Source organism: Erpetoichthys calabaricus, chromosome 11 (assembly GCF_900747795.2).
Source record: "Erpetoichthys calabaricus chromosome 11, fErpCal1.3, whole genome shotgun sequence".
Taxonomy (NCBI): Eukaryota; Metazoa; Chordata; class Cladistia; order Polypteriformes; family Polypteridae; genus Erpetoichthys; species Erpetoichthys calabaricus.
The window spans coordinates 121,056,044-121,080,357 of NC_041404.2; the positions used below are offsets into that span (position 1 = coordinate 121,056,044).

The 24,314-nt window shown below is 37.6% G+C and overlaps 1 protein-coding gene across 1 annotated transcript in view; it reads right to left on the reverse strand.

Moving 5' to 3' along the window:
* Positions 1-24,314, reverse strand: part of LOC114660817 (DEAD (Asp-Glu-Ala-Asp) box polypeptide 41) — a 66,634-nt gene that overhangs the window by 10,249 nt on the left and 32,071 nt on the right. The window contains exons 5-13 of the mRNA XM_028813732.2: positions 15,878-15,938; positions 7,672-7,808; positions 7,417-7,489; positions 6,777-6,930; positions 6,028-6,164; positions 5,348-5,510; positions 4,626-4,757; positions 4,436-4,507; positions 494-590 (exon numbers count right to left, since the gene is read on the reverse strand). Of these exons, the coding sequence (XP_028669565.1) occupies positions 494-590; positions 4,436-4,507; positions 4,626-4,757; positions 5,348-5,510; positions 6,028-6,164; positions 6,777-6,930; positions 7,417-7,489; positions 7,672-7,808; positions 15,878-15,938 (1,026 nt within the window). The remainder of the gene's footprint in view (positions 1-493; positions 591-4,435; positions 4,508-4,625; positions 4,758-5,347; positions 5,511-6,027; positions 6,165-6,776; positions 6,931-7,416; positions 7,490-7,671; positions 7,809-15,877; positions 15,939-24,314) is intronic.

A 24,314-nucleotide genomic window follows, 5' to 3' on the forward strand; every position in this document is an offset into this window, starting at 1 on the left:
ACCATATGTGGTGATGGAGTTAGAGGTCTCAATATGGAAGCATGTGGTGTTCCATGCTATGACAAAGATTCATTTTTCAAGCCTCCTAATTCCCAGTCAGAGTTGCTTGTAATTTTCTATTCATTCCAGTCTTGCTAAAGACTTTCTAATTTTTGTTGACTAATGTAATTAATGCTTCAATAATTTGAACATGGACATATTTTATCAGGTTGGAATTCTACCAACTTCTTCTTTCATTACATTTTAACAATATTGTATCTTAAAAAAATTCAGTAAGTCATGATGTTCATGACATTTGCACATTCCACAGCTTACTTTTAGTTCCTCAGCAGCCTCAGAAGAATAACTATTACACAACATAGCATGTTACAGAAGCTCAATGATATCAAAGGCATTTTTGTAAGACATGACAAAAACTCAAAACAACCAGTCCATAATTTTAAATAAAATTAAGAATTCTTTGCAAAGCTGACAAGGCTTAAAGTGCTGTTACCTTTGCCTCCATGAATTGCAACAGCTTCAACCCCTTTCAGTAGCAGATACTCATGGATGGCATCCACATCTGCCTTCTTCTCAGCAAATATTAGAACCTACACTCAAAATGAAGAGGACAAATAGAACACCTGCGGAATTACAACTTTATGGTTTCAGTCTTAAATCAAAGTGAAAAATTGTGCTTTGGTGTACAGCTAAGCTTTCTAAGCTTGGTGCAGGGACACCATTTGGTAGTACTCTTTTTATTTTATATGAAAAGAAGAATGACTTTGTAGAAACGTTACTTCAATTTCAACATACAGTGTATAACAAACAAATCTGAAAACAGCAAGAGGTGACTTCTGTTAACTCACTAAGAGTGAATAGTATATAAATTAACTAGACTTTTTTTGATTCTAACATACAAAGGTGCCAATCTAGTACTGAGTAAGTGCATGCAGCAGTCTTTTTTTTTTTTTTTAATGTAAACTGTAAAGTAATAGTTTTGTGCTGCTCTGCAAAACCATTGGTTAGCTTATGGTTTACTAAAACATTATCCTTGCTTCAATGTGACAAAAAAAAACATGGATAAATCTGTTGTTAGAAAAATACTGAAATGTTTAAAAAGACAATGCAAGAGATTTAAGACCAGTTACTGGTATCAAAATGGTTATTCAAACTTCATCCAGTAACACATCTTCTTGGGAAAGTACTGAAAAAAATTCTAAGAGGTAAAGTACATCAATACAATGAGGAGTGTTTTAAATTGGGATTTATGTGGTGTGGTGAAATGCTTTTGCATTTAGTTTGCAGACAAAAAGTTTGTTTCTCCTGTAATGAAGGTCATAAACATATTAAAAATGTGAAAGTTTAAAATAATTGATGAAGAAATACAAGTCATCTTCTCTCAACATTTGAGATTGGTAAAATAGTAATTTCATCAACGATGTCACTCTATAATTAAAATTTTAATGATTTCAGCAGACAGCAGTATAAAGTACTTGTTTATATTTTTCAGGCTTAAATGTTTTAAAAATGAAAAAACATTAATGAATAATTGCGCATAATAACAATACATGGGTTATAAAAACACAAATTTTTTTTTTTTGCGATGGCCATTCCCCTCACACACATAACAATAAACATATAACCACATCACTTACACCTCTTACAACTGAAATAATTAATGTCTAGTATTAAAGTAGTAGTAGTAATAATAATAATAATAATAATAATATTATTACTGTTGCGGGAGCTGCATAAGAAAAATAACGAATTATTTTTATCAGCTACTCAAATGAATTAAATTAAAATTCATTCTTGCTTGGGCACTCTTTCATGCCACCACTGCTGCTACTAAAACACAGAATAAAATATGGCTTTTTCCTGTTGTCTATCAAATACATAATCATCCCTCTCTCTGTAAGGAAGTTAGGACACACCTACTTTGTGGGGATGTCAAGCAGAACTTTTAAAGTCTGTTAGTGGGCACTGGATTAGATTAGGTAGTGAAGTATGAAAACATCTATTCATTATCTAAACCTGCTTTTCCTACTTCAGGATGAAGGGAAATCAGTGTATTTCAGCCTCCACTTTAACAGAAAACCACACACACTAGGGGGCACTATCACCCTGGCCACCGATAGCGGTCTAACCCATTCTCGATAGGCTGCTACCAGTCCACGGGTATATTACAATAGTGTCAAAACTCTGGTGATTTATTTATTAGTTACAGAAAATGCTAAAACTATCTAACTTAATACACATAAGGAATATGATTTCTCCTGCATGATTACCAGTCATGATTTTGCAGGCAATTGAATGTTTATACAGTTTTACAATTTGTAAGCATGTGCCATCACTTACTCTTTATTTGTCGACACACAACTGACCTACTTCGGTTCTTAGTGGAGGGGATGTATATAAGGCATTTTGCTTGATGTATGTGCATTAAATTGGTTGTACTGACATGAGAATATCATTGCTGTATTCTCCTTATGAAGGCAAAAAAATGATATAGATGTATATTATATGATGTACACTTTTGAAGAAAAATGAGCACTGCATGAAAACGACAGATATATTTTATATATATATATATATATATATATATATATATATATATATATATATATATATATATATATATATATATACATACATATACATATGCATACATACATACACACACACATTTGTGACGGATGGCCACTTCCTTTACCGGTTGGGATGTCAGCTGGATGGATGAACCGAGGGAGAGAGCATCCTCAAGACACTACCTTCCCCAGGACACTAGAGGGCAATCCCCCTTGGTAGCTGTGACACCATGGTTTCCTGCAGGCTGCACTGTGAGTTGGAGATGCAGCCCTGTCAGGTTCCTTGGGGGTCGCTAGGGGGAGCAGCAGAGATGGCAGAGCCCTGCTATATTAGGTTTCCATCATACCTGGGAGTAGTTCCAGTTAACCCTAATGAGCCATCTGGAGCACTCCCAGGTGTAACATAAAAGGGGCCTCACTTCACTCCATTCGGGGAGCCAGAGTCGGGAGGAAGAGGGATGAAGCTTGCCCATGGAGGAGTGGAGGCAGAACGAAGAAGAAAAAGAGAAGGAAAAAGTGCTTTGGAACTGTGTATTGGTGCTTTATGCTGTGCTGCTGTGGGGAGCGAGGGAAACGCACTTCCCCACTTGTATATAAAATATGTGGTGTGCTGCACTTGTGCCTAGCATCTGTTTGTGTCGGGTTGGGGCACCTGGAGCACCCCGTGGTGGTTCACAACATATGTAAAAAATATGCACATAATGTATATAAATACATACACATTGGTTATTTCTTTTGTAATTCTTACATTCTCAACATTGATTTGTAATCTGGTTGCTGCCAAGAGCTTTTGTTTGACGTCTATGGCACTTTTTTTTTTTTTTAAAACTAAAGACAGGTCGACCTTTAACATGTTTTGAAAGCAGACTTAAATAATTATAATAGATTTAACAGAATTGGACATGTTTTGTGTAATGAGAAGAAGTCTAAAAAGTGGTGAAAGACTGGTGTAAGATGTCAAAAATAGGAAAACAAAAGCAGGCCAGGACCTTCACCTAAACCAGTCGTCTCCCAAGAACCAATTGTTAAGTTTACATTTTTAATTACGTATAAAAGCAACTGGAAATGGCATTTAAAAAATAATATACACACGTTTCTAGAAACGTTTTAGAGTAATGTAACTAACTCACAACTCGTAATGTCTTTCTTTACATACTTCAGGGCCTATTTTCTGCCCAATTTCTAACTGAAAAACTATTTATTTGCTATTATCAGTAATAAAAAAATAAAAATTCAAACAGTATTATATGAGTGTTATATGGATTAGTGCATGCCAAGATAATTCAGGATATTTTCATTGACACCAACTCTTTAAAGCTGCTTTTGTGACACACTTTTCAAGTTAGATTTGTGAGAAAAATCACTTTGCCACTTTGTGATTTGCTGAGAGATTTATGACTGTATCAGTATATGAAGGTAACATTACTTGCTTAATGACACTAACTGAATAGTATATTAATGGACAAATCAAAATTCAAACCTCAAACTTCTAAAAGAATCTCCCTTCTTTTAAATATTTGACCTAACTTCAAGTTTAATTATATCAGAACTCCTGTAAAACAGCATTTGTTGCATTGTTTTTTTTTTTCTTGACTATATTTGCTAAACTGCTATTAAGAAATATGCTTGGAAAATATATGGGAAAGGCTTAAATAAAATATACTTGATTACAGATTACCAAGCCTGCACGGTTGCATGTGCTTAGCGCCATCTATTGTCTGAATTTGGGACTGTAAATTAGCAGATAATATTTTATCTTGCAAAATAAAAGTGTGCAGAATAAAAATAATAATAACCGAATAACAAACAAATGCCAAGATGATTTGAAACTCATGAAAAAATAAAATATCACTAAATTCTTGTACCGGTGGTGGAGTTTTCTGAAGACATTCCAACAAATATACCATTTTTGCTTCCTCTTTAACATATTCCACTTCCTAAAAAAACAAAAACAGTTTAAATATTAAACTAGTAATTATGAGACCATAAGCAATTTTTTTAATTAGACAATTAACATGAAAATTTAAGAATATAATAGCCTTCTGCCTGCCATACCTGAATAACATCTAAACTGGCTGCACCAGCACGGCCAACATTGATAGTAATGGGCTTAACTAGGGCACTCTTTGCAAAATTCTGTATTTTTTTTGGCATGGTGGCACTGAACAGAAGAGTTTGCCTTTGACCCTACAGAAGACAGAAAACAAACACAAAATAGTCTATTTTAAATAAAACATCAGAAATACATAGAGAATAATCCATTCATTTTCTAACTTATTTAGCCAATTCAACATCACAGGACGCTAGGTTCTGTACTGGATATCACCAAGCACAAGGCCAGGCTTAACTGTGAATGGGGTACCAGCTTACTGCAGGCTCATGCACATAGCCATACTCACTTATATTCATGGATACACTACAATTTCAATTTGAGGCAAGGAAATATATGAAGGAGTCAAAAGTGTATAATTAAAAAAAAAAGTATTGCCCCTAAAGATATTCAAAATATTTACCTAGTATTTCTTCAATGAAGCTATATAAATGTAGAACATTAAAACAAAAATGCTTATTGTAACTATTTTTTTTCTAATAAAGTGACCTACACAGAAACTTGGAGTGGGCTCACTTTAGCGTATTTAATTTTAAAACTGCCTGCTAAGAAATAAAGTATAATCTGATTATACTATTACCTTAAGTTGTATTAAAGTGACAAGTTATTAAAAATTATATTTTCTATGCTTAATTCTTTACTTTCTTCTGTAGTACTATCAGGCTACCTTAAAGTAGGAAAAAATGGTCCTTATATCCTCCTCAAAACCCATATCAATCATCCTGTCAGCTTCATCAAGAGCAAGGTATCGGCATATATCCAATCCCACCATTTTCTTCTGCAGTAGGTCCATTAGCCGTCCTGGTGTTGCTACCATCATGTGAACACCACTGATAATGACAGGTATAAAAGAAAAAATGAATAATACTACTTTTAATATACTATTCTATTTTTTTGTGTAAACAATCCATTCCCCTGGAACTAAAAAGGTCTTACTGTTGATTAAAAATGATATATGAAGAAAAACATGCATGTCTACAGAAACTACTTGTCAAAAATCAAGGCACATTTTCACACACAGCCCTAATCACTCAAATTTATATTTGCTATGTGAGCAAGTACATCCTCAGGATACAGGTAGTGATTGGAATAGGAATCTAACTCTGGTCCTTGGAGCTGTGGGGCAACATTGTTGCTTACTGCATCAGCCAGTTATAATAAATTATGATTTAGTTAAGTGGCCAAAAAAATCTTTTAACACAACCGTAAACAGCCTGAGTGAGAAAAGACTAGGCAATTATTTGATGAATCATTTGCTTTGTCACAAAAAAATCTTCCCAATCCCTCCCATGTGCTTTCAAAAAATGATGATAGATGTTTTATTGTGGGAAAAAAGAAGCTGCATACTTTTTGACAACTTCCATCTGTTCCTTGACTGACATACCCCCTATACAGAGGGCACAGCGGAGCAGAGGAGCACCATCCTCCTGAAGAAGTCTGCAGTAATATTCAATAATACCATGAGTCTGTCTGGCTAACTCCCGCTGAAATGTAAAGATAGAAACACTGAGGTTACTTCTTTATGATTATCTTAATAAAAGCAGAAAATAAATCTTATTAACAATAAAGACTATTCACAAGAGGTAATTAAACAATGCTTAAAATGTGTCTAGATATTTTTTTTTAACTACTTGTCTTTCAATAAAGTAATACTAAAACGCTATACACTAAATACACTAATACACTAACTTTGTACTGCAAGAAAATCCATTCCAGCCAACAAAAAAAATTGAAGCAAGGGCAAAACTTGTAAAAGAATCCATTTCAACAAACAGATACTATGCAAATTCCCTCAAGAAAAACGGGAAAAAAAATCACCTGTTTGTGCAAAAACATAATTAAGACAAAAATGTAAATGCAACGTTAATTTTAAAAAATTACAAGGATACAAATACTTCTGCAAATCAGAATATTCAAAAAACTATTTCACTATTATTTGTCTAGTTCCTAAAAGGCCATTCAAAACTCTGACACAGGGACGTATTTCCAGGCCAAAATACTTTCTAGGATGGGTTTGCATACAATTGACCAGACCTGAAATTGAGAAAAGGATAAAAAAAAAAGAAAGAAACACTTATATATATTAAGTTACTTACTGAGGGGCAAATGATAAGTCCATAGGGTCCTTCCCTCTTGAAAAATGGCAGCCTCTTTTCCTGCTCTAAGCAGAACATTATTAGAGGTAATGTAAAAACAAGTGTTTTCCCTGAGCCAGTGAATGCAATTCCAATCATATCTCTTCCTGATAATCTGAAAACAGGAGCAAAATATACTGATAAAACACATCATTAAAAAAAGTACATTTTCTGATCTAGTATTAAACTGCCAATAAATTAATAACTTGTTCAACTGCTTGATTATAATTTTAATTATTAGACACCTGAAAAATCAATATGAGGAAATTCTTAGGCTTACTGATAAATACTTGTAGATATTATTAGGTATTTTCTACTCCTGCTAACAACACTTATAATGAAGATATATATTGATCCATCCTTTTACTAATGTATTGTAATGTACACAAGGACAGCAGGTACAAACTCCAAACAGACAGCGGTCAGGCTGGAATTCTGGACAAAAACATACACAGACAAGAGTTTGGGTTTTTTTTTTTTTTTTTTAACTGTTTATTAGTTTTCAGGTCCTTAACTGTGAAGTGTTGTTTTATCTTTTCTTTGGAGAGTTTAAATTTTTTTAATTAAAAATTTACATTTTTAATCAAAACCTTTGACTTACATTGTCGGTATTCCCTGGATCTGAATTGGTGTTGGATGTACAATACCTTTCTTCTTTAAACCTCTTAAAATTGCTAAGAAAGTAAAAAAGAAAAGTATCTCATTCTAATTTAATCTTTCAGTGATGTTGATTTTTGCATAAACTGTCACAAACTAAAAGGTACAAATTATTATGTTTATTAATATTATAAATACTAGGAAGCACAACACCTCTTGTGACCTGCAGTTGTAAATATCTTCATTTCACTGTACATACCGGCAGGAAACTTCATCTCTTTAAAGCTCTTGATTGGTGGTGGAATGTCTTCACCTTCTACTAAAATATGGTATTTTTTCCTCACTCGATCATTACGAGCTGGAGGCATGTTAATAATATTTCGAGGAGCTCTCCAACTACATAAATAACAAAAAGCATAGAGAGAAAAAAAAAACACATACAAATCTTCAGCACATATTTATCATTACTAAAAGCTAGAAATTGAACTTTACCACTGGAGGAAAAAATTACATAGATAGAAAAATAATGTCATAGCCTAAACAGAAAATGTTTTGCTTACTCTAATACAGTGTACTCTGTATATAACCAAATATAACCACTAATTAGTATGTCACTGTGATTTATGCTTCAATTGAGTATGCAAAAGTTAGGGCACTGCAGACCAAATTACATATTTTGATGACATTTCAAGTAAAAAAAAAAAAAAAAAACAAACAGTAAAAACAACCTTGCATTTTTATGGAAAGGTTAATGTACATTTATGATTTATTTGATTAGCTAAAAAATTAAATAAGAAAAAATAACATTTGCAAGAGTTTTGGCATCCTACTAAGTCAGCAATTAGTAACACCTCCTTTGGCAAAAATGAAAACTTGCAAATATTTGTTGTAGATAGCTATGACTGTTTGAATTTGTTTTGGAAATTTTTTCCCCCTTTTTCCTTGCAGCTTTCAGCTGCGAGATATTCTTGAGCTGTCTTGCAAAGCATGTTTAAGATCTATACACAGATCTTTAATTATGTTCAAGTAAGTGACATTCCAAGACATTCACCTTGTGTTTCTTTAAAAACTTCATATTAGATTTTAAATTGTGTTTCAGATCATTCATTTTTTTGTTGTAGAAGACTTTTTCCAGCTTCAGTTTCCTGACTATATGACTTTCGCCTTAATGGTTTGTTGATATTTAATGGAATCCTTTCTTCTATGTATTTGAACAATACTTCATGTGCCACCAGCTACCTCACAACTCCAGAGCATATTAGATCAACCCCCATACTCAACAGTTAGAAAAGTGTTCTTTTCTTCAATTTGCTGCTCCTTTTTTACCCAAATAAACCTTTTATGGTTCTAGCCAAATGCTTGGATTTTAACTTCTCTGTCCACAGCACTTGGTTCTAAAATACTTCTGTCTAATTCAGATGGTTCTTGTATACTTAAGACACTTTTTCTGTGATGGGATCATAGGTAATTTTGCCTTCTGATGGTCATGTCCATGTAAGTAATGCAGCACCGCCACTCTATGTAGTTTTGCTTTGCTTTCCAACACAGTATACAAGCTGTTTTGACGGTCTTCTTGGTCTTCCAGATGTTGTCTAGACCTCCTTGGTTTCCCAAACTGCCATTACTTAATCACATCTGTTACAACCTACTCTAGACTTTTGTTTAACCCTAATTTGGTGTTTACCTTAATTGAGTCCTGCCCTAATTACCCACTTAAGTTGCTTATTAAATAACTCACCTAGGCTATGGGTGGGGTGCAGGTTTATAAATGAAGCTTCTTTGGGTTTTAGGTCAGAGAGAGAGTGTGAGAGGAGAAGGACAGAGCAAGGTATGGAGAGTTAGGGTTGGATGGTCTGGCTTTGGGTTTCTTATTAAAGAAATGTAATTGTAAGCCAGCCATCTAAGTGATAAATGCGGATAGTTTGTATCTAGCTGTAAACTTTGTGAAGTTAGACAGCTGTTAGTGTGGTTCTCCTGTAGGGGTGGGCGGTATGACCAAAATTCTATATCACGGTATTTTTCTAAATTATCCCGGTTTCACGGTATTTGATGGTATTTTTTTCCCCATGGATGAGTGGATGTTAACCACATTTTCCACTGTAATTACTGGCTAAGAATAACCTATTCCACTGTCAAGAGTATTGTACACTGTACAAAAAAAACATTTTAATGTGCACACAATTATTAATACAGTTTTGCATTGCCCCATAAAGTGATAGTTTTCAAGGGGGTGGCACTAATGGAGAAGGTATCACATTGCATGACAGATGCAGTCAAAATATAGAACATTTTTATTGGACAAATTTTGCAAAAACAAACTATAATTTTGACAACATATTTTCAACCATACAAAGAGGCATTTAGACTTAGTAAAATATCCAGAAGTGCTTGTCAAAAATTGTATTGCACCGAATATGTCTTAGAAAAGGAATAAATAGTAAATATTTCTTGTGAACCAACTACACTTTGTTAATGATAACAATCGCTGTCCACTGACATGTTAAAGTGACTTTTTAAACAACTTTATCATCATTAAACTGCATAATATTTAAACTAATAAATAATAACAATAAAATAAATAATAGTATTATTACTGATAGTTGCACTATTACTTCAAGACTTCAAGCCCAGGTGCATTACACAGTATTCACCAAATTAAAATAAAATAAAACAAGTGCAACTTGGTGATGACATCTTTACCAACTGAACCATCATTTAGGCAAACTGCATTAATATGGACCTTGCTTCAAGCTAAGCTATACTGGGAAGAAAAAAACAAACTATATGTCGAGAACAAAGTCGACATTTCCACTTTATTCTCGCCGTTTATGTTGAGATTAAAGTTGACATTTCCACTTTATTCTCATAGTTTACTTCATAATTAAAGTAGAATGTCGTAAACTAAACTTCTTCCTAAAATCAATGTTTAATCAATTACTTAATTTACCCCATCATAAATTAATGCAGCACATTAAATGCTTTGTGTTACGTTCCCCGACCCAGTGGTTAATCACTACGCTTCTTAAACTGACTTCCTCCGCACTAAGAGAAGACAGCGATCACCATACAGAATCCATTCACTTCATGATATTCCTGCTTTCTGAAAATTTAGAATGCTAAGATAAATACTTGATATCATTTTCATGATGAAATGCATTAAAGCAGGTATTACACATGCACGGTAGTGAGGCGGTAGTGCTGCTCCCTCGCAGTAAGGGGTCCCCAGGTGTATGTTCAGTGTAGAGAACTTTATGGCAGGTGTGACAAGGCTCCAAAAAACTGGATGTATGAATAGCTATCGCACAGGTTTAACTTAAATATTGTGTAAATGTTGGGTTTGTGATCTGCTGGATGGAGACATGAACACAGAATTCAATGCATGTTCTTCTGAGCGGGCTATCTTTATTGCATGCATGCTGTCTCTATCTGACGTAGGCTACCAAAACCCCAGTTCCTATCCTTCCTTTTCCTTTCACCACACAACCAATCACCACACGATAAACGTCTTTGTGAAATTAAAACTAGTTATAAACTTAGCCCACGGAGTGTTCAGAACTTTAAAAATATCTTCGTTATACATGTTTAATTATGCCATCCATTCAGAGTTGCACCCATCTCTGAACGAGTCGCCAGCACATCGAAAGATGAATACAAGCAAAACATACACTAGCAGGGTCAATATAGCACAACAAAACCCCACATCCTACATGACTTTGAAAGGAAACTGAAGCGCCGAGTAAACCCACCAGAAAAACATGCAAATGCAAGGCAGGCAAGCCGCCGTGCCCCCATATGATTAATGCATGCTTTAATGCATTTCACCATGAAAATTATATTAAGTATTTATTTTAGCATTCTAAATGTTCAGAGAGAAGGAATATCATGAAGTGAGTGTATTCTTGACTACAGATCGCTGCCGGCGCCTCCTCTTAGTGCAAGAAGACGTCAGTTTAAGAACCACTTTAACACAAAGCATTTAATGTGCTATATAACTTATGACGGGGTTTGAAAAAATCTAGTAAATTAAATATTCATTTTATGATGAAGTTTAGTTTACGATGTTCTACTTTAATGACAAATTACGAGAATAAAGTCAACATGTCGACTTTAATCTTGACATAAATGGCGAGAATAAAGTCAACATGTCGTCACACTATTACACAGTACCCAGGTACATTACACTGTATTGGAAACAAATAAAACAAGTACAACTTGGCTTGCAGTATTATCCAGTAGTATAGAAACAGTATTTACACATCTGACCTTTTAAAACTAAAGTATCTCCAGGCTCTCTGTCCATTTTCACCACGCAGCATTCCTATGCTACCGCCCACTATTTGGTGGTGTAGCAGTGAAAAACAGCCCTAGTGCAACAAATCTGTGTTTAGCGGTGTAGCAGTGAAAAAGGTCCCCACGTGAACAGTTTCCCGCTGCGCCACGTTCCGAACGTCGTTTAGGCAATTTAAACCGGTGTTGCGGTATAAGAAAAATCCATATCATAAAAAAAATTTTAAACGGTTTTCGGTATGAACCAGTATACCGCCTAGCACTATTCTCCTGCCTTGTTTGTTTTGTGTAATTTTCTCCATATTTTGTGAGTTGTTTTTTTGACAATAAATAGAACCTGTTTTTATTTAGCTGGTTTAGTTTTTTTTTTTTTGTGTTTTGTGTCCCTCACTCGTGTGCGGCCTATTTATATATCCCTAGAATTTTTGTTAGGCCAGAACACCTCAGAATATGGAAATTTCTAGTTAGAAGCATATTGATATCTTTTAATAGCTTTTCCTGCTTTGTTGGCATCAGTTAATTTTTAGATACTCAGTCACCTGGTTAGAAGAGGACAGGGTTGGGGAATGTTGCACGATGTTTGAAGAGTCAAAGAAGTTATTAGACTCTGGAATTGTCATAAGCTGACATACCTTGAGAAGGCTAACACGTAATGAGCTCTGAGACAATCAATACAACTGATATCGGGCCAAAAATTTACAAATGCCATATTTACTGTTTGTTATAGTTTATTTGCTGAACAAGAAAATGTACGTTTGTGACGTGTGAGTCACTGCCTTACACCCAAGAGAAGACACTGGGGCCAAAGGCTTCAAGAAAACCAACTTTATTCCAATCAAATCAAGAATAGTCAGGGTATTTATTCAAACAGGAGCTACCACTTCAATACATACAGACACAGCAAACAAGCAGGAACGGGGCCAGGTCAGTGGCCAAGTTATAAAGTTCCCTGCATCACCCATTGGTTGACAGACATGTTACGCGGGGAGAATGTGAATTTGCAGTCGCTTCGGTGATGGACAAGCAACCCCTGACAGATGCATCAATTGCGTTTCGGGAGCAGCACCATTAGGAAGGGTCTCAAAAGAGCTCAAAAATCTCACATCTCCCCCTTAGCTTTGTTCACACAAGCATTAACAACTTCAAAAAAATGCCACTGACTTAGTTTGTTTACTGTTGAAGGTGTACTTATTAATTCTACTGCAGAAGTAGATAAAATATGTAATTTGGCCAGATCCTTCCAAACTTTTTCATGGAACTGTTAACCTTATTTATTTATTTTTTTACTATATTTCACATTCAAATTTACAAAGCACTATTAAGTATTTTAGCATTTACCAGGAATAATAGATGCTACATAAGCTGCAAAATGAGGCCTTTTAAGATGTAAACACACAGAGAAATTAGAAAAAAGCAGAACTAGAAATTGCCAATATTTCTGACTAAAATGAGAAACAAATGCATATATGGAGTTGTATTTCTTTTTGGACATATTTTCAGAAAGATATTTAACTAAGTTGATAAAAGAGGGCATGACACAATGACATTTTGCTGCTGTACTATGTCTTAACTGAAGGAAGCGCATAAGACAAGTGTATTTATATAAGTTAAGTTAGGACAATGATTCTTAAATTTACTTTGACTTATTTCATTGTAGGCAGTATGAATTCAAGACACTTCATGTTTTGCCTGGTCAGCTTCGCTTCATTTGTTAATATACTTCCATTCCTGCATTTCAGGCCTTCAACAAATTCCAAGAAAAGTTGCGATGGGGGCCAATTAGGGCCAGTAATGAGGTAAAAAAAAAAAAAAAAAAAAAACTGATGTGATTTCAAATGAGTAACGTCAACAGGTGATTGTAATCATGATTTGATACAAAAGTAGTATCCCCAAAAGGCTGAGTCTTTGAGGAGCAAAGAACAACAGAGGATCTCCAGTTTGTCAAAAAATGTGTGAGAAAATTAGTTATTGAAACGCTTAAAAACAATGTTCCTTGAAGAAAGACTGGAGGGAATTTGCATATTTCTCCCTCTACAGTGTATATTAAACGACTCAAGGAATCTAGAGGAATTTCAGCAAGTAAAGGGCAAGGGTGCAAGCCTAAGCTGAACACCCGTGATCTCCGATTACTCAGACGGCACTGCATCAAGAACCGTCACTCATCAAAAGCTGATATAACCACATGGGCAAAAGATTACTTTGGCAAACCTTTGTCAAGACCTACAACATGGAGTATCATTCACAAATGCCATTTAAAACTTTACTGTGCAAAAATTATGCCTAATGTTAACCATGTCCAGAAGTGGCGTTGACTTCTCTGGGCTTGGAGGCATCTGGGATGGACCACAACACCATGGAAACGTGTACTGTGGTCAAAAAAATCAGTATTCCAGACTTTTTTTGGAAGAAATGCATGCCACATGCTCTGGACCAAAGATGAAAAGCTAGGGTCATGGCAAAGATAATTTATACTTCTGTGATGGCAGCATTAATGATGAAAAGTACAATGATGTTTTAGAGAACATATGCTGCCTTCAAGATGACAGCTTTTCCAGGGTCAACCATACATTTTTCAAAAAGACAGTGCAAACCACATTCTGCACATATTAGAAAGGCATAGCTGCGGAAGAAGAGGGTACAGGTACTGAACTGGCCTGACTGCAGTTCTGACATTTCCCCAATGGAGAATGCATAGAGAATTTGAAAATAAAAAATGTGACATGACGACCCCATACTGTTACACATCTTAAGACGCGAGTTGTGAGAAAGAATGGTGACATTACAAAGTAGTAAATGCTTTACCGTCCCAACTTTTTTTGGAATGTGTCGATGGCCTGAAATGCAATAATGGATATATATATATTAACAAATGAAATGAAGTTGTCAAGACAAAGCATGAAATATCTTGGTTGGGTTCATACCGTCTGCAATGAAATAAAAGTCAAAGTAAATTTAAGAATTACTGTTTTTTTTTATTTGCATTTTCCATACTGCCCTAACGTTTTCTGATTTGGGGTTGTATTTTATTGTTTTATATATTTAAATTATTGCGCTTATGGGGTTCTAATATTCAAAGCACTGCCAGCATCACAACATGAACAAACAGATCTTTGAGTCCCGGTGGCTGGAGATGCAACCTGCTCTACAACTGGGACCATATAAGACAAGGGAATGTGGGCCGCATGGTAAAGCAGCAAAATAACTCTTACGAAATAATACTGAAAAAAGTGTGAAGATCTACACAGATACTGTAGATAGCGCTAAATCTGTGCAGATCCTTCACACCTTTTTCTTCCATCAAAAAGATAGAAACACCTTGTAAACAGCAATAAATATTTAGATATTACTACTACTTCACATCGTCTCATGTGTTTTCTAACTCAGGGTGGGGTTCAGACTCCTAAGGTTTGTTTTGATTAATTACTGTGCAGCATTCCTAATTGTGCATGCATTCAGCTCACCCCCCCCCCCCCCCCTTACTTTACTGTATATAAACCCGGTGTGCTGAGAGTTGGCTGTGGTTCTGGCCACCTGGAATCATATCGGTTTGCGCTGCTTCATACCGGCACTTTCTTGTTTAAGCTTCGTAGTACCGGTGTGTACCTTCACACTTAGCTTGTTTATGATATGAGGGATTAGTGCTATACATTCCAGTTGGGGTTTTTAGATCGTATGTTAGTGCCTGGGAACAACAAAGTATTTTCGTAATATTCTCATTAAGGTCAGCTAATGTACCCCTCAAATGAAAATAATATTTTTTTTTAATAAAATTCATGTGTGGTGCATATTCAGCTGGAGTGATGTCGTCACACATGCATGAAGCAGCTCAGGATGCAACCTAATTGTAAGGTGAATTATGCTTACAGTACACATGCATTAAAGTTCTGCGCATACAGCTCTACGATGTCACACTGGCCTCGCAAAGTATCATGGGGCACTGGAGGAAAAAACATTTGTCTAAGCTGGCCAAACAGTGACATTTCAGGGACATATTATGGTAGACACTACATATGGTGTCTATCTATATTCACTGCAAAAGACACTTCGCCAAATTTTGTCAATCAACACTACAGAGCATTATGCATTGAAAGATTAAAACTTATATGTCAAGACATGCAACAAATGCACATCACAAACTAATACCTGTATGACTGAATTACTGTGTTATAAGTACTAACCTTGTTTTTATTGGATTGTCATAGGTAATGCCCTTTGCCATTTCCTTCACAGACATCAAAGCTAAAATAAAAACAGAAAGATATCATACAATATTTTGTGACTGCTTAAAATACTACATCACACATCTCATTTCAAATTATAATTTTTTTCCTCCTATTACTGCAAGATTAATGAACCTTGAAATATGTAGGATAGGTGGCAGGTACATCTTTTTAAATACTTAAAATGTAAACATTTTGTTTTGTCCATATACTTTAAGGCCCCACACTCAGAAGCAATGTAAATCCCCACTTTGACTTGTAGAAGGATTAAGGAGATATCATTTTTTTCCTTAAATACTGTACCAGTAGACTACTGTATGAGTAGACCGCAGTGGTATCCGTCAATAAGGGCGCGCACAAAAAGGCAACCTTCAAAAGGGCGACCTCAATTGGGCGCGGCGAATAAAAGCACACATAAATAAAGGCGAACTTTAAAAGGGCGACCTCAATTGAGCGCCGAATAACTGCGCGCATAAATAAAGGAGTGCTTCAAAAGGGTGACGTCAATTGGGCGCAGCGAATAAAGACAAACGCAACAAAATTATTACAGAAAATTTATTAGATAAAGGCAATGATTGAACGCATAAAAAGGTGAAAGCAAGAATATTAAAACATCCAATTAATTAATGCATGAACTTCTAATGAACTACTTCTAACGAACTATTTCTAAAGCTCTCTATATTTCGTTGTTTTCAAAATTACAGAAAATTAGATTAAGGCAATGACTGAACATATTTCGTTGTTTTCAAAATTACAGAAAATTAGATTAAGGCAATGACTGAATGTATAAAAAGGTGAAAGCAAGTTACACTTGAAGCTGTAGATTATGTGCAATGCCACGTAGATATTCGAGATGCAGTCTATTAGCATAATCAAGGACAATTAATTTAATTCGCTCCGAAGTGTCTCTGTAGGTATTTGCGCACGCATTTATTCGGCGCTCAATTGAGGTCGCCCTTTTGAAGCTCGCCTATATTTACGGGCGCCTTTATTCGGCACTCAATTGAGGTCGCCCTTTTGAAGGTCGCCTTTATTTACGTACGCCTTTATTCTCCGCGCCCAATTGAGGTCGCCTTTTTGAAGGTCGCCTTTTTGTGCGCGTCCTTATTGAATAGAACCGACTGCAGTATGTGCGTCTTGGGAGCTGCAGGTCTCACATTGTGGTCAGCAACACAGGAACGCTGCAGGGGACTGTACTTTCTCCGGTCCTGTTCAGCCTATATACATTGGACTTCCAATACAACTCAGAGTCCTGCCACATGCAAAAGTTCGCTGACGACACTGCTATCGTGGCCTGCATCAGGAGTGGGCAGGAGAAGGAGTATAGGAACCTAATCAAGGACTTTGTTAAATGGTGCAACTCAAACCACCTACAACTGAACACCAGAAAAACCAAGGAGCAGGTGGTGGATTTTAGGAGGCCCAGGCCCCTCATGGACCCCGTGATCATCAGAGGTGACTGTGTGCAGAGGGGTGCAGACCTATAAATACCTGGGAGTGCAGCTGGATGATAAATTGGACTGGACTGCCAATACTGATGCTCTGTGCAAGAGAGGACAGAGCCGACTATACTTCCTTAGAAGGCTGGCGTCTTTCAACATCTGCAATAAGATGCTGCAGATGTTCTATCAGACGGTTGTGGCGAGCACCCTCTTCTACGCGGTGGTGTGCTGGGGAGGCAGCATAAAAAAAGAGGGACGCCTCATGCCTGTACAAACTGGTGAGGAAAGCAGGCATGGAGCTGGACAGTTTGACATCCGTGGCAGAGCAACGGGCGCTGAGCAGGCTCCTGTCAATCATGGAGAATCCACTGCATCCACTAAACAGTATCATCTCCGGACAGAGGAGCAGCTTCAGCGACAGACTGCTGTCACTGTCCTACTCCATTGACAGACTGAGGAGATCGTTCCTCCACCACACTATGCGACTCTTCAATTCCACCCGGGGGGGGTAAACGTTAACATTATACAAAGTTACTGTCTGTTATACCTGCATTTTTACCAGTCTTTAATTTAATATTGTTTTTTATGAGTATGCTGCTGCTGGAGTATGTGAATTGCCCTTGGGATTAATAAAGTATCTATCTATCTATCTACCACTGAAAGTGGCTTAACTGGTGGCCTCATTCTTGTGGCATAGTAACACAATCGCAAAAAAAACCAGAAATGTCTTCGGGAGGATTGTAACACACACACTATATGGTTTTGGGATGCATGGCCATTACACCAACAGGGACTTTAATAATACTGCTTTCAAACAGACTTTTAATATGGAGTTGTTTTCCCCTTTGCAGCTATAACAGCTTCCACAAGATTTTGGAGTGTTTCAGAGGGAATTTATGCCTATTCATTCCATAGAGCATTTATGAGGTCTGGCACCGATGTTCCAAGACGTTCCATACCCCTACTGATGGGCCGTCTCAAATGGGGACCCAAGTGCTGCCATTCAGCTGGTGACACCTCAGCAGCACACCAGTTCCGATACCCAAAAAGCCTGACCTAATTGGCTCTCTGGTGGTTTCGAATGTTCCTGGGATGAGGCCCCAGAGGGTTTTCCCCCATCCCCTTCATGATGCAAGCAGCCTTCCATAATGGCATCTGCAACAGATGCTAGTCCCAAGGAGAACTGAAAAGAATCCTGTCTGCCGTTTCGGAGCTGTGTGAAGTTTTTACGGTGGCTGGAGTGCCAATCCTGCCACCAACCCCCAAGTCTTCCCTGTACGATTGAGGACCACTTGCTGGGCGGGATGCAGTTTAACATCTTTCTAGCTCCTACTCTGTTCAATGCTTGCATGGACAGGGTCATGGGGTCCAGTGGCTATGGGGCATCTGTTGGTGAAGAAAGATTCACTGATACTGACTCTGTCGACAATGCTGTGATCTTTGTAGACTCAATGGAGGCTCCGATCGGGGTTCTCAAGAGACTGAGCGAGGAGTCTGAGTGCCTGGGCTTGCGAGTCCTGGATAAAAACCAAGATCCAGGTCTTTAATGATCTCCTGGGCACAGCCATTAGCATTGTGTTCGTCTGCGGATCAAATGTCAATCTCGCCGAGAGGTTTACTTACCTCGCAAGTGACATTCAGGTCTCCGACGACTCTTCTATGAAGTCAGTCGATGGACTGGAAGAACATGGGGGGGTTCATGAGGTCGCTGGAAAGGGGTGCGTGGCTCTCCCGATATCTGTGCAAAAGGATGAAGGTCCAAGTCTTTAGAGTCCTGGATCTTCCTGTTTGGCTATATAGCTGCGAGACATGGATGTTATCCAGTGACCTGAGATGAAGACTAGACTCCTTCAGTACTGTATCTCTTTGGAGAATCCTTGGGTACCGCTGGTTTGACTTGGTGTCAAACGAATGGTTGCTGCTCACGGAGTCCCAAATGAGGCACTTAACCTGCATCGAGAGGTAGCGTCAATTACGGCACTACTGCAATGTGGCGCAATCCCAGAGGGTGATTCAGTTTGCAGAGCAGCTGGACAAGGACAAGGGGATTCCCAAATAACACCTGGCTATGACAGACAAATGGCCATTTTCGGAGATTGGGAGTGGATGGCATGTCTGCTGTGGAAGTTGCCAAACAGGATCCCAAGCTGTTTCATTGTGTGGTGTACCAGTGCATGCTCCCCCAACCTGACCTGACCGGATGTTAGACAACAAGGTCTGGCTCGCAAACTCCGTTCCAGTTCATTCCACAGGTGTTTGATGGGGTTGAGGCCAGGGCTCTGTGCGGGCCAGTCAAGTTCTTCCACACCAAACTCATCCAATCATGTCTTTATGGATTTTGCTTTGTGCCCTGGTGCACAGTCATGCTGGAATAGAAAAGGGCCTTCCCCAAACTGTATCCACAAAGTTGGAAGCATAGTGTTGTCCAAAATGTATTAGCATGCATAAGCATTAAGAATGCCCTTCATTGGAAGTAAGGGGCCTAGCCCAAACCCTAAAAACAGCCCCCACACCATTATCCCTCCTCCACTAAACTTGACAGTTGGCACAATGCAGTCAGGCAGGTATTGGTCTCCTGGGATCCTCCAAACCCAGACTCGTCAAACAGAGAAGCATGATTTGTCACTTCACAGAACAAGTTTTCTCCTGCTCCACAGTCCAGTGGTGATGTGCTTTACACCATTCCATCCAATGGTTGGCATTGGACATGGTGGTGTGAGGCTTGCATGCAGCTACTTGGCCATGTAAACCCATTCCATGAAGCTGCTGCCACACAGGAAATGCCAGAGGAAGTTTGGAACACTTCAGCTATGGAATCACCAGAGTGTTGGCAGCTTTTACACACCATGCACCTTAGCAGTCCTTGACACCGCTTTGTGACTTTACATGGTCTTCCACTTTGTGGCCAAGTTGCTGTTCTTCCTAAACGCTTCCACTTTCCAATAATACCACTTAAAGCTGACCGTGGAATACCCAGCAGGAATGAAAGGATGAAATTTCACAAACCGTCTTATTTCAAAGGTGGCATTCTATCACAGTACCACACTTGAAGTCACTTAGCTCTTCAGAACAACCCATTTTGTTTCATAAATGTTTGTTTGTAAATGGAGACAGCACGGCTAAGTGCTTGAGTTTATAAACCTGTGGCAATGAGCCTGATTGAAACACCTGAATTCAATAATTAAGAGGTGTGTCCCAATACTTTTGTCCATATAGTGTATCTGATCATAAAACTCAAGTTTTGAGACTCAAATTGTTGAGATTGTGACCAGTAATTTTAAGAAGAGTTTTTTTTGGGGGGGGGGCGGACTTTTTTTTTTTTTTTTTATACCATAGAAAGTAGCTTCTCGTTCTGCTGTCTTTTGGATCGCTGTATTTTGGTTTTCTCTTGCTAGATTGGAAATGGGTTCTGAATAAGCAGCAAATTCAAAATTAATTATAATAACCAGGAAAGTAGATATTTGATGGATCTTGGGTTTAGGAAATTCGAATACTTCCTCTGTTTTGCACTCTTGTAATTGTATCAGCCCCTAGCAAAGATAACTGAGAAATCTCCAATTTTATTTCATTATTATTTTTTCATTATTTCATTTTTTTTTTTTTTTTTTTTTTTTTTAGATTTGCCATCAATCCTTCCTCCCTGATACTGATAAGGGCTGCCTGTAGGTGTGTCGAGCTGTGACTTCTAGTCATTGCTAAATTCAATTAAGTTGTCAAGGTACAGACTTAAGAGTGTTGTGCAAAAGTATTCAAACACCTTGAAAGGAATTATAATTTTCTGAATGAAAATATTTGTAAACATATTTATCCATTCTGTATTTTTAATTTAAAACTCTTATGCTGCAACAATACATATCCAAAGTCAAAATACAATCATTTTCTGTAGATCTTTAACTGAAGAAGAAAAGTAAGTGTTTGCATAAGTATTTAAACCTCTGTACTTTGGAAACTCCAGGTTTACACAAATGACAAATTAATCACAAACACCACAAAGGTGACAGCCATTTGACCATAATTAAACATAATTAGTTACTACTTTATATGTCTCTGGATATAAAAAGCACCCTTTGTATGGACCATATTCTTTATTGGACAATCACTGCAAAAATGAAGACAAAATGAGCACTCTGCTGATGTAAGAAACAAAGTCACTGAAATGCAGAAGGCAGGAAATGGCTACAAAAAAAATCAAAGTGTCTGAATTTCCTGTTAAGCACTACTGGATCCATCCTCAGAAAGTGGAAGGTTCATCACAGCATCCAGACTCTTACTAGAACAGGCCATCCCTCAGAACTAAGGAATCCATTCCCGGGGATGACACAGTGCATGGGCATCTCACATGTGAACAGTTTTAGTTAGAATGACCGACACATTTTTGATAAAACTACTGCAATATGTTGACACAAATAAAAGACTAACCTTATCTGCAAGCAGTTCATGCTGTCATATAAGTACATGTATCTTTAGTTGCGGTAATAAGAGCGTAGAAAGCACGTGTCCAGCATGCATTTGTCCAGGCGATAGAGCACCTTTGTGCAGAGTACGCTAGCCACTGAGAAAGCACGCTCTGCCTCCACTGAAGTAGGCAGCACAGTCATCAGATACTGATACGACTTGTTCTAAACAAAGCCCACGCTTGCCATTGCTCTGAAACACCGCCATTTCAGCTTTTACTGATGCATCCAGTTTCTTGTCATCATTCTGTGATGGCAAGTTTCTTGGCACAGATAATGCAGATGCAACAGACTGACGCATTGCAATTTCAAGTTGCTGTTCAAAGCTGTTGTCTGATGAAGTGCAAGCTGCAGCAATGGCGCCACCTTAATTATTTTCAACTATAACTCTGTTATTTCTTGATCAATTTTTACACTTTTATATGCTACATATGCGAGCTTGGCTTTTCCCGTTTTCCCGGGAATTACAGCAGTTTCATTTCCGGGAATGAAAAATGTCCGGAAGCCCGGGAATGGATTCCCTACTCAGGACAAGACATCAACTGGTGAGAGAAGCTACTAAAAATCTAGCCAACACTCTCAGAAGTCTGCAATGCTCTTTGGCTAAAACTGGAGTGAGGGTGCATGGATCCACAATTTCAAGAGCTTTCTATAAAACAGGCCTCTGCAGGAGGGTGGCAAGAAAGAAGCCATTTCTTAAGAAGGTCCAAATAAAAGCGTGTATGGCATTTGCTACAAAGCATTAGAAAGATGTGGGGAGAAGGTTTTATGGTAAAATGAGGCCAAAATAGAACATTCTGGCCAGACATCAAAGAAGTAGGTGTGGCATAAAACTAACATTGCCCGTGCCTCAAGAAAAACCATTCCAACAGTGAAATATGGTGGTGGCAACATCATGCCATGAGAATGCTTTTCATGTGCTAGGACTGGGAATCTTTTCAGAGTTAAAGGGACAGTGGACGGCTACAAATACTGTGCAATATTGTAGGAGAACTTGTTCCAGTCTGCTATGAACCTACAGCTCAGAAGAAAATTCATCTTTTACCATGACAATCACCCTAAGCATAAGACCAATACAACACTGGAATGGCACAGAAACAGAAAGGTGGATGTTTGGAATGGCAAAGTCAAAGCCCTGATCTTAGTGCCACACATTTTACCCAAAAGAATTAAGGCTGTTATAACAGCAAAAGGGTTCTTGACAAATAGTGTAGGGCTTGAATACTTACGCAAATACTAACTTTTCAGTTTTTCTTCTTCAGTTAAATATCTACAGAAAATAGTTTGACTTTGGAAATGTATTGTTAGAGAATGAGAGTTCACAATAAAATACTGAATGGATAAATATGTGCACAAATATTTTGTCATGCAGAAAATTATGATAACTTTCAAGGAGTTTCAATACTTTTGCACACCAATGTAAATACAGTGGAACCTCGGTTTGCGAGCATAATTCGTTCCAGAAACGTGCTCGTAGTCCAAAGCACTCGTATATCAAAGTGAATTTCCCCATAAGAAATAATGGAAACTCAGATGATTTGTTCCACAACCCAAAACTATTCATATAAAAATGATTAATACAAAATATAAAGTAAAAATACATAAAACAAATTAACTTGCACTTTACCTTTGAAAAGAATCATGGCTGGTGTGAGTGAGTTTCTAAACTCTTGTGGGATTGCACCCAACGGGACGACACGCGGAAGAGCGTCCCAAAGCAATCACAGTCTCCCAGTGCTGTAGCAGTTCTCCGTAAAAGCGAATCAGAAAAGATCGCGGACATGCTATAAGCGTCTGCCGTCAATGGGTGATACAAGGACAAGGAACATTATAAATGTGTAGGGCCCTGTCTGACTGCTGCGTCTGTGTATAAACAACTGCGCTGTTGCTGTTTCAAGCTGAATAAAGCTTGTGTTGCTAAAGTACTGAGACTCAGCTTCGTGTTTTAGGGTGCAAGACGGGGCCTCGCACGTCACAGAACACACGCACGCACGCGCGAGCGAGCACACACGCGCACACACACACACAGTCACAATGCTAATGCTGTAGTAAACACTATACGCTCGTTGACTATATGAGTGAGGCACGCCGACTCAGATGGAGAATAGGAGACGATTGCCCACGATCCCAGTGAGAGAGAGAGAGAAGAACCATCAGCTCAGTTGTGATCACATGACGCTCAGCAGAAAAACTACTCGTACTGCAAGATCTCGCTCGTTTATCAAGTGAAAGGAAAATTTATTAAAACTTTTTGCTCGTCTTGCAAAACACTCGTAAACCAAGTTACTCGCAAACCAAGGTTCCACTGTAATTATTTGGTGTTAAAATATGGTCTGTTATACGCAAAAATGGCATAGAACACCAACATGCAAACTGGAGTATCAAATGTTCAAAAAAATCTATAGAAGAGATGCTTTCTCATATTTAGACTCTTCTACTAGGTTGTGCTAATATTGCTTTGTCAGACTGAGAAATTTGATACACCATACTATCTTAAGT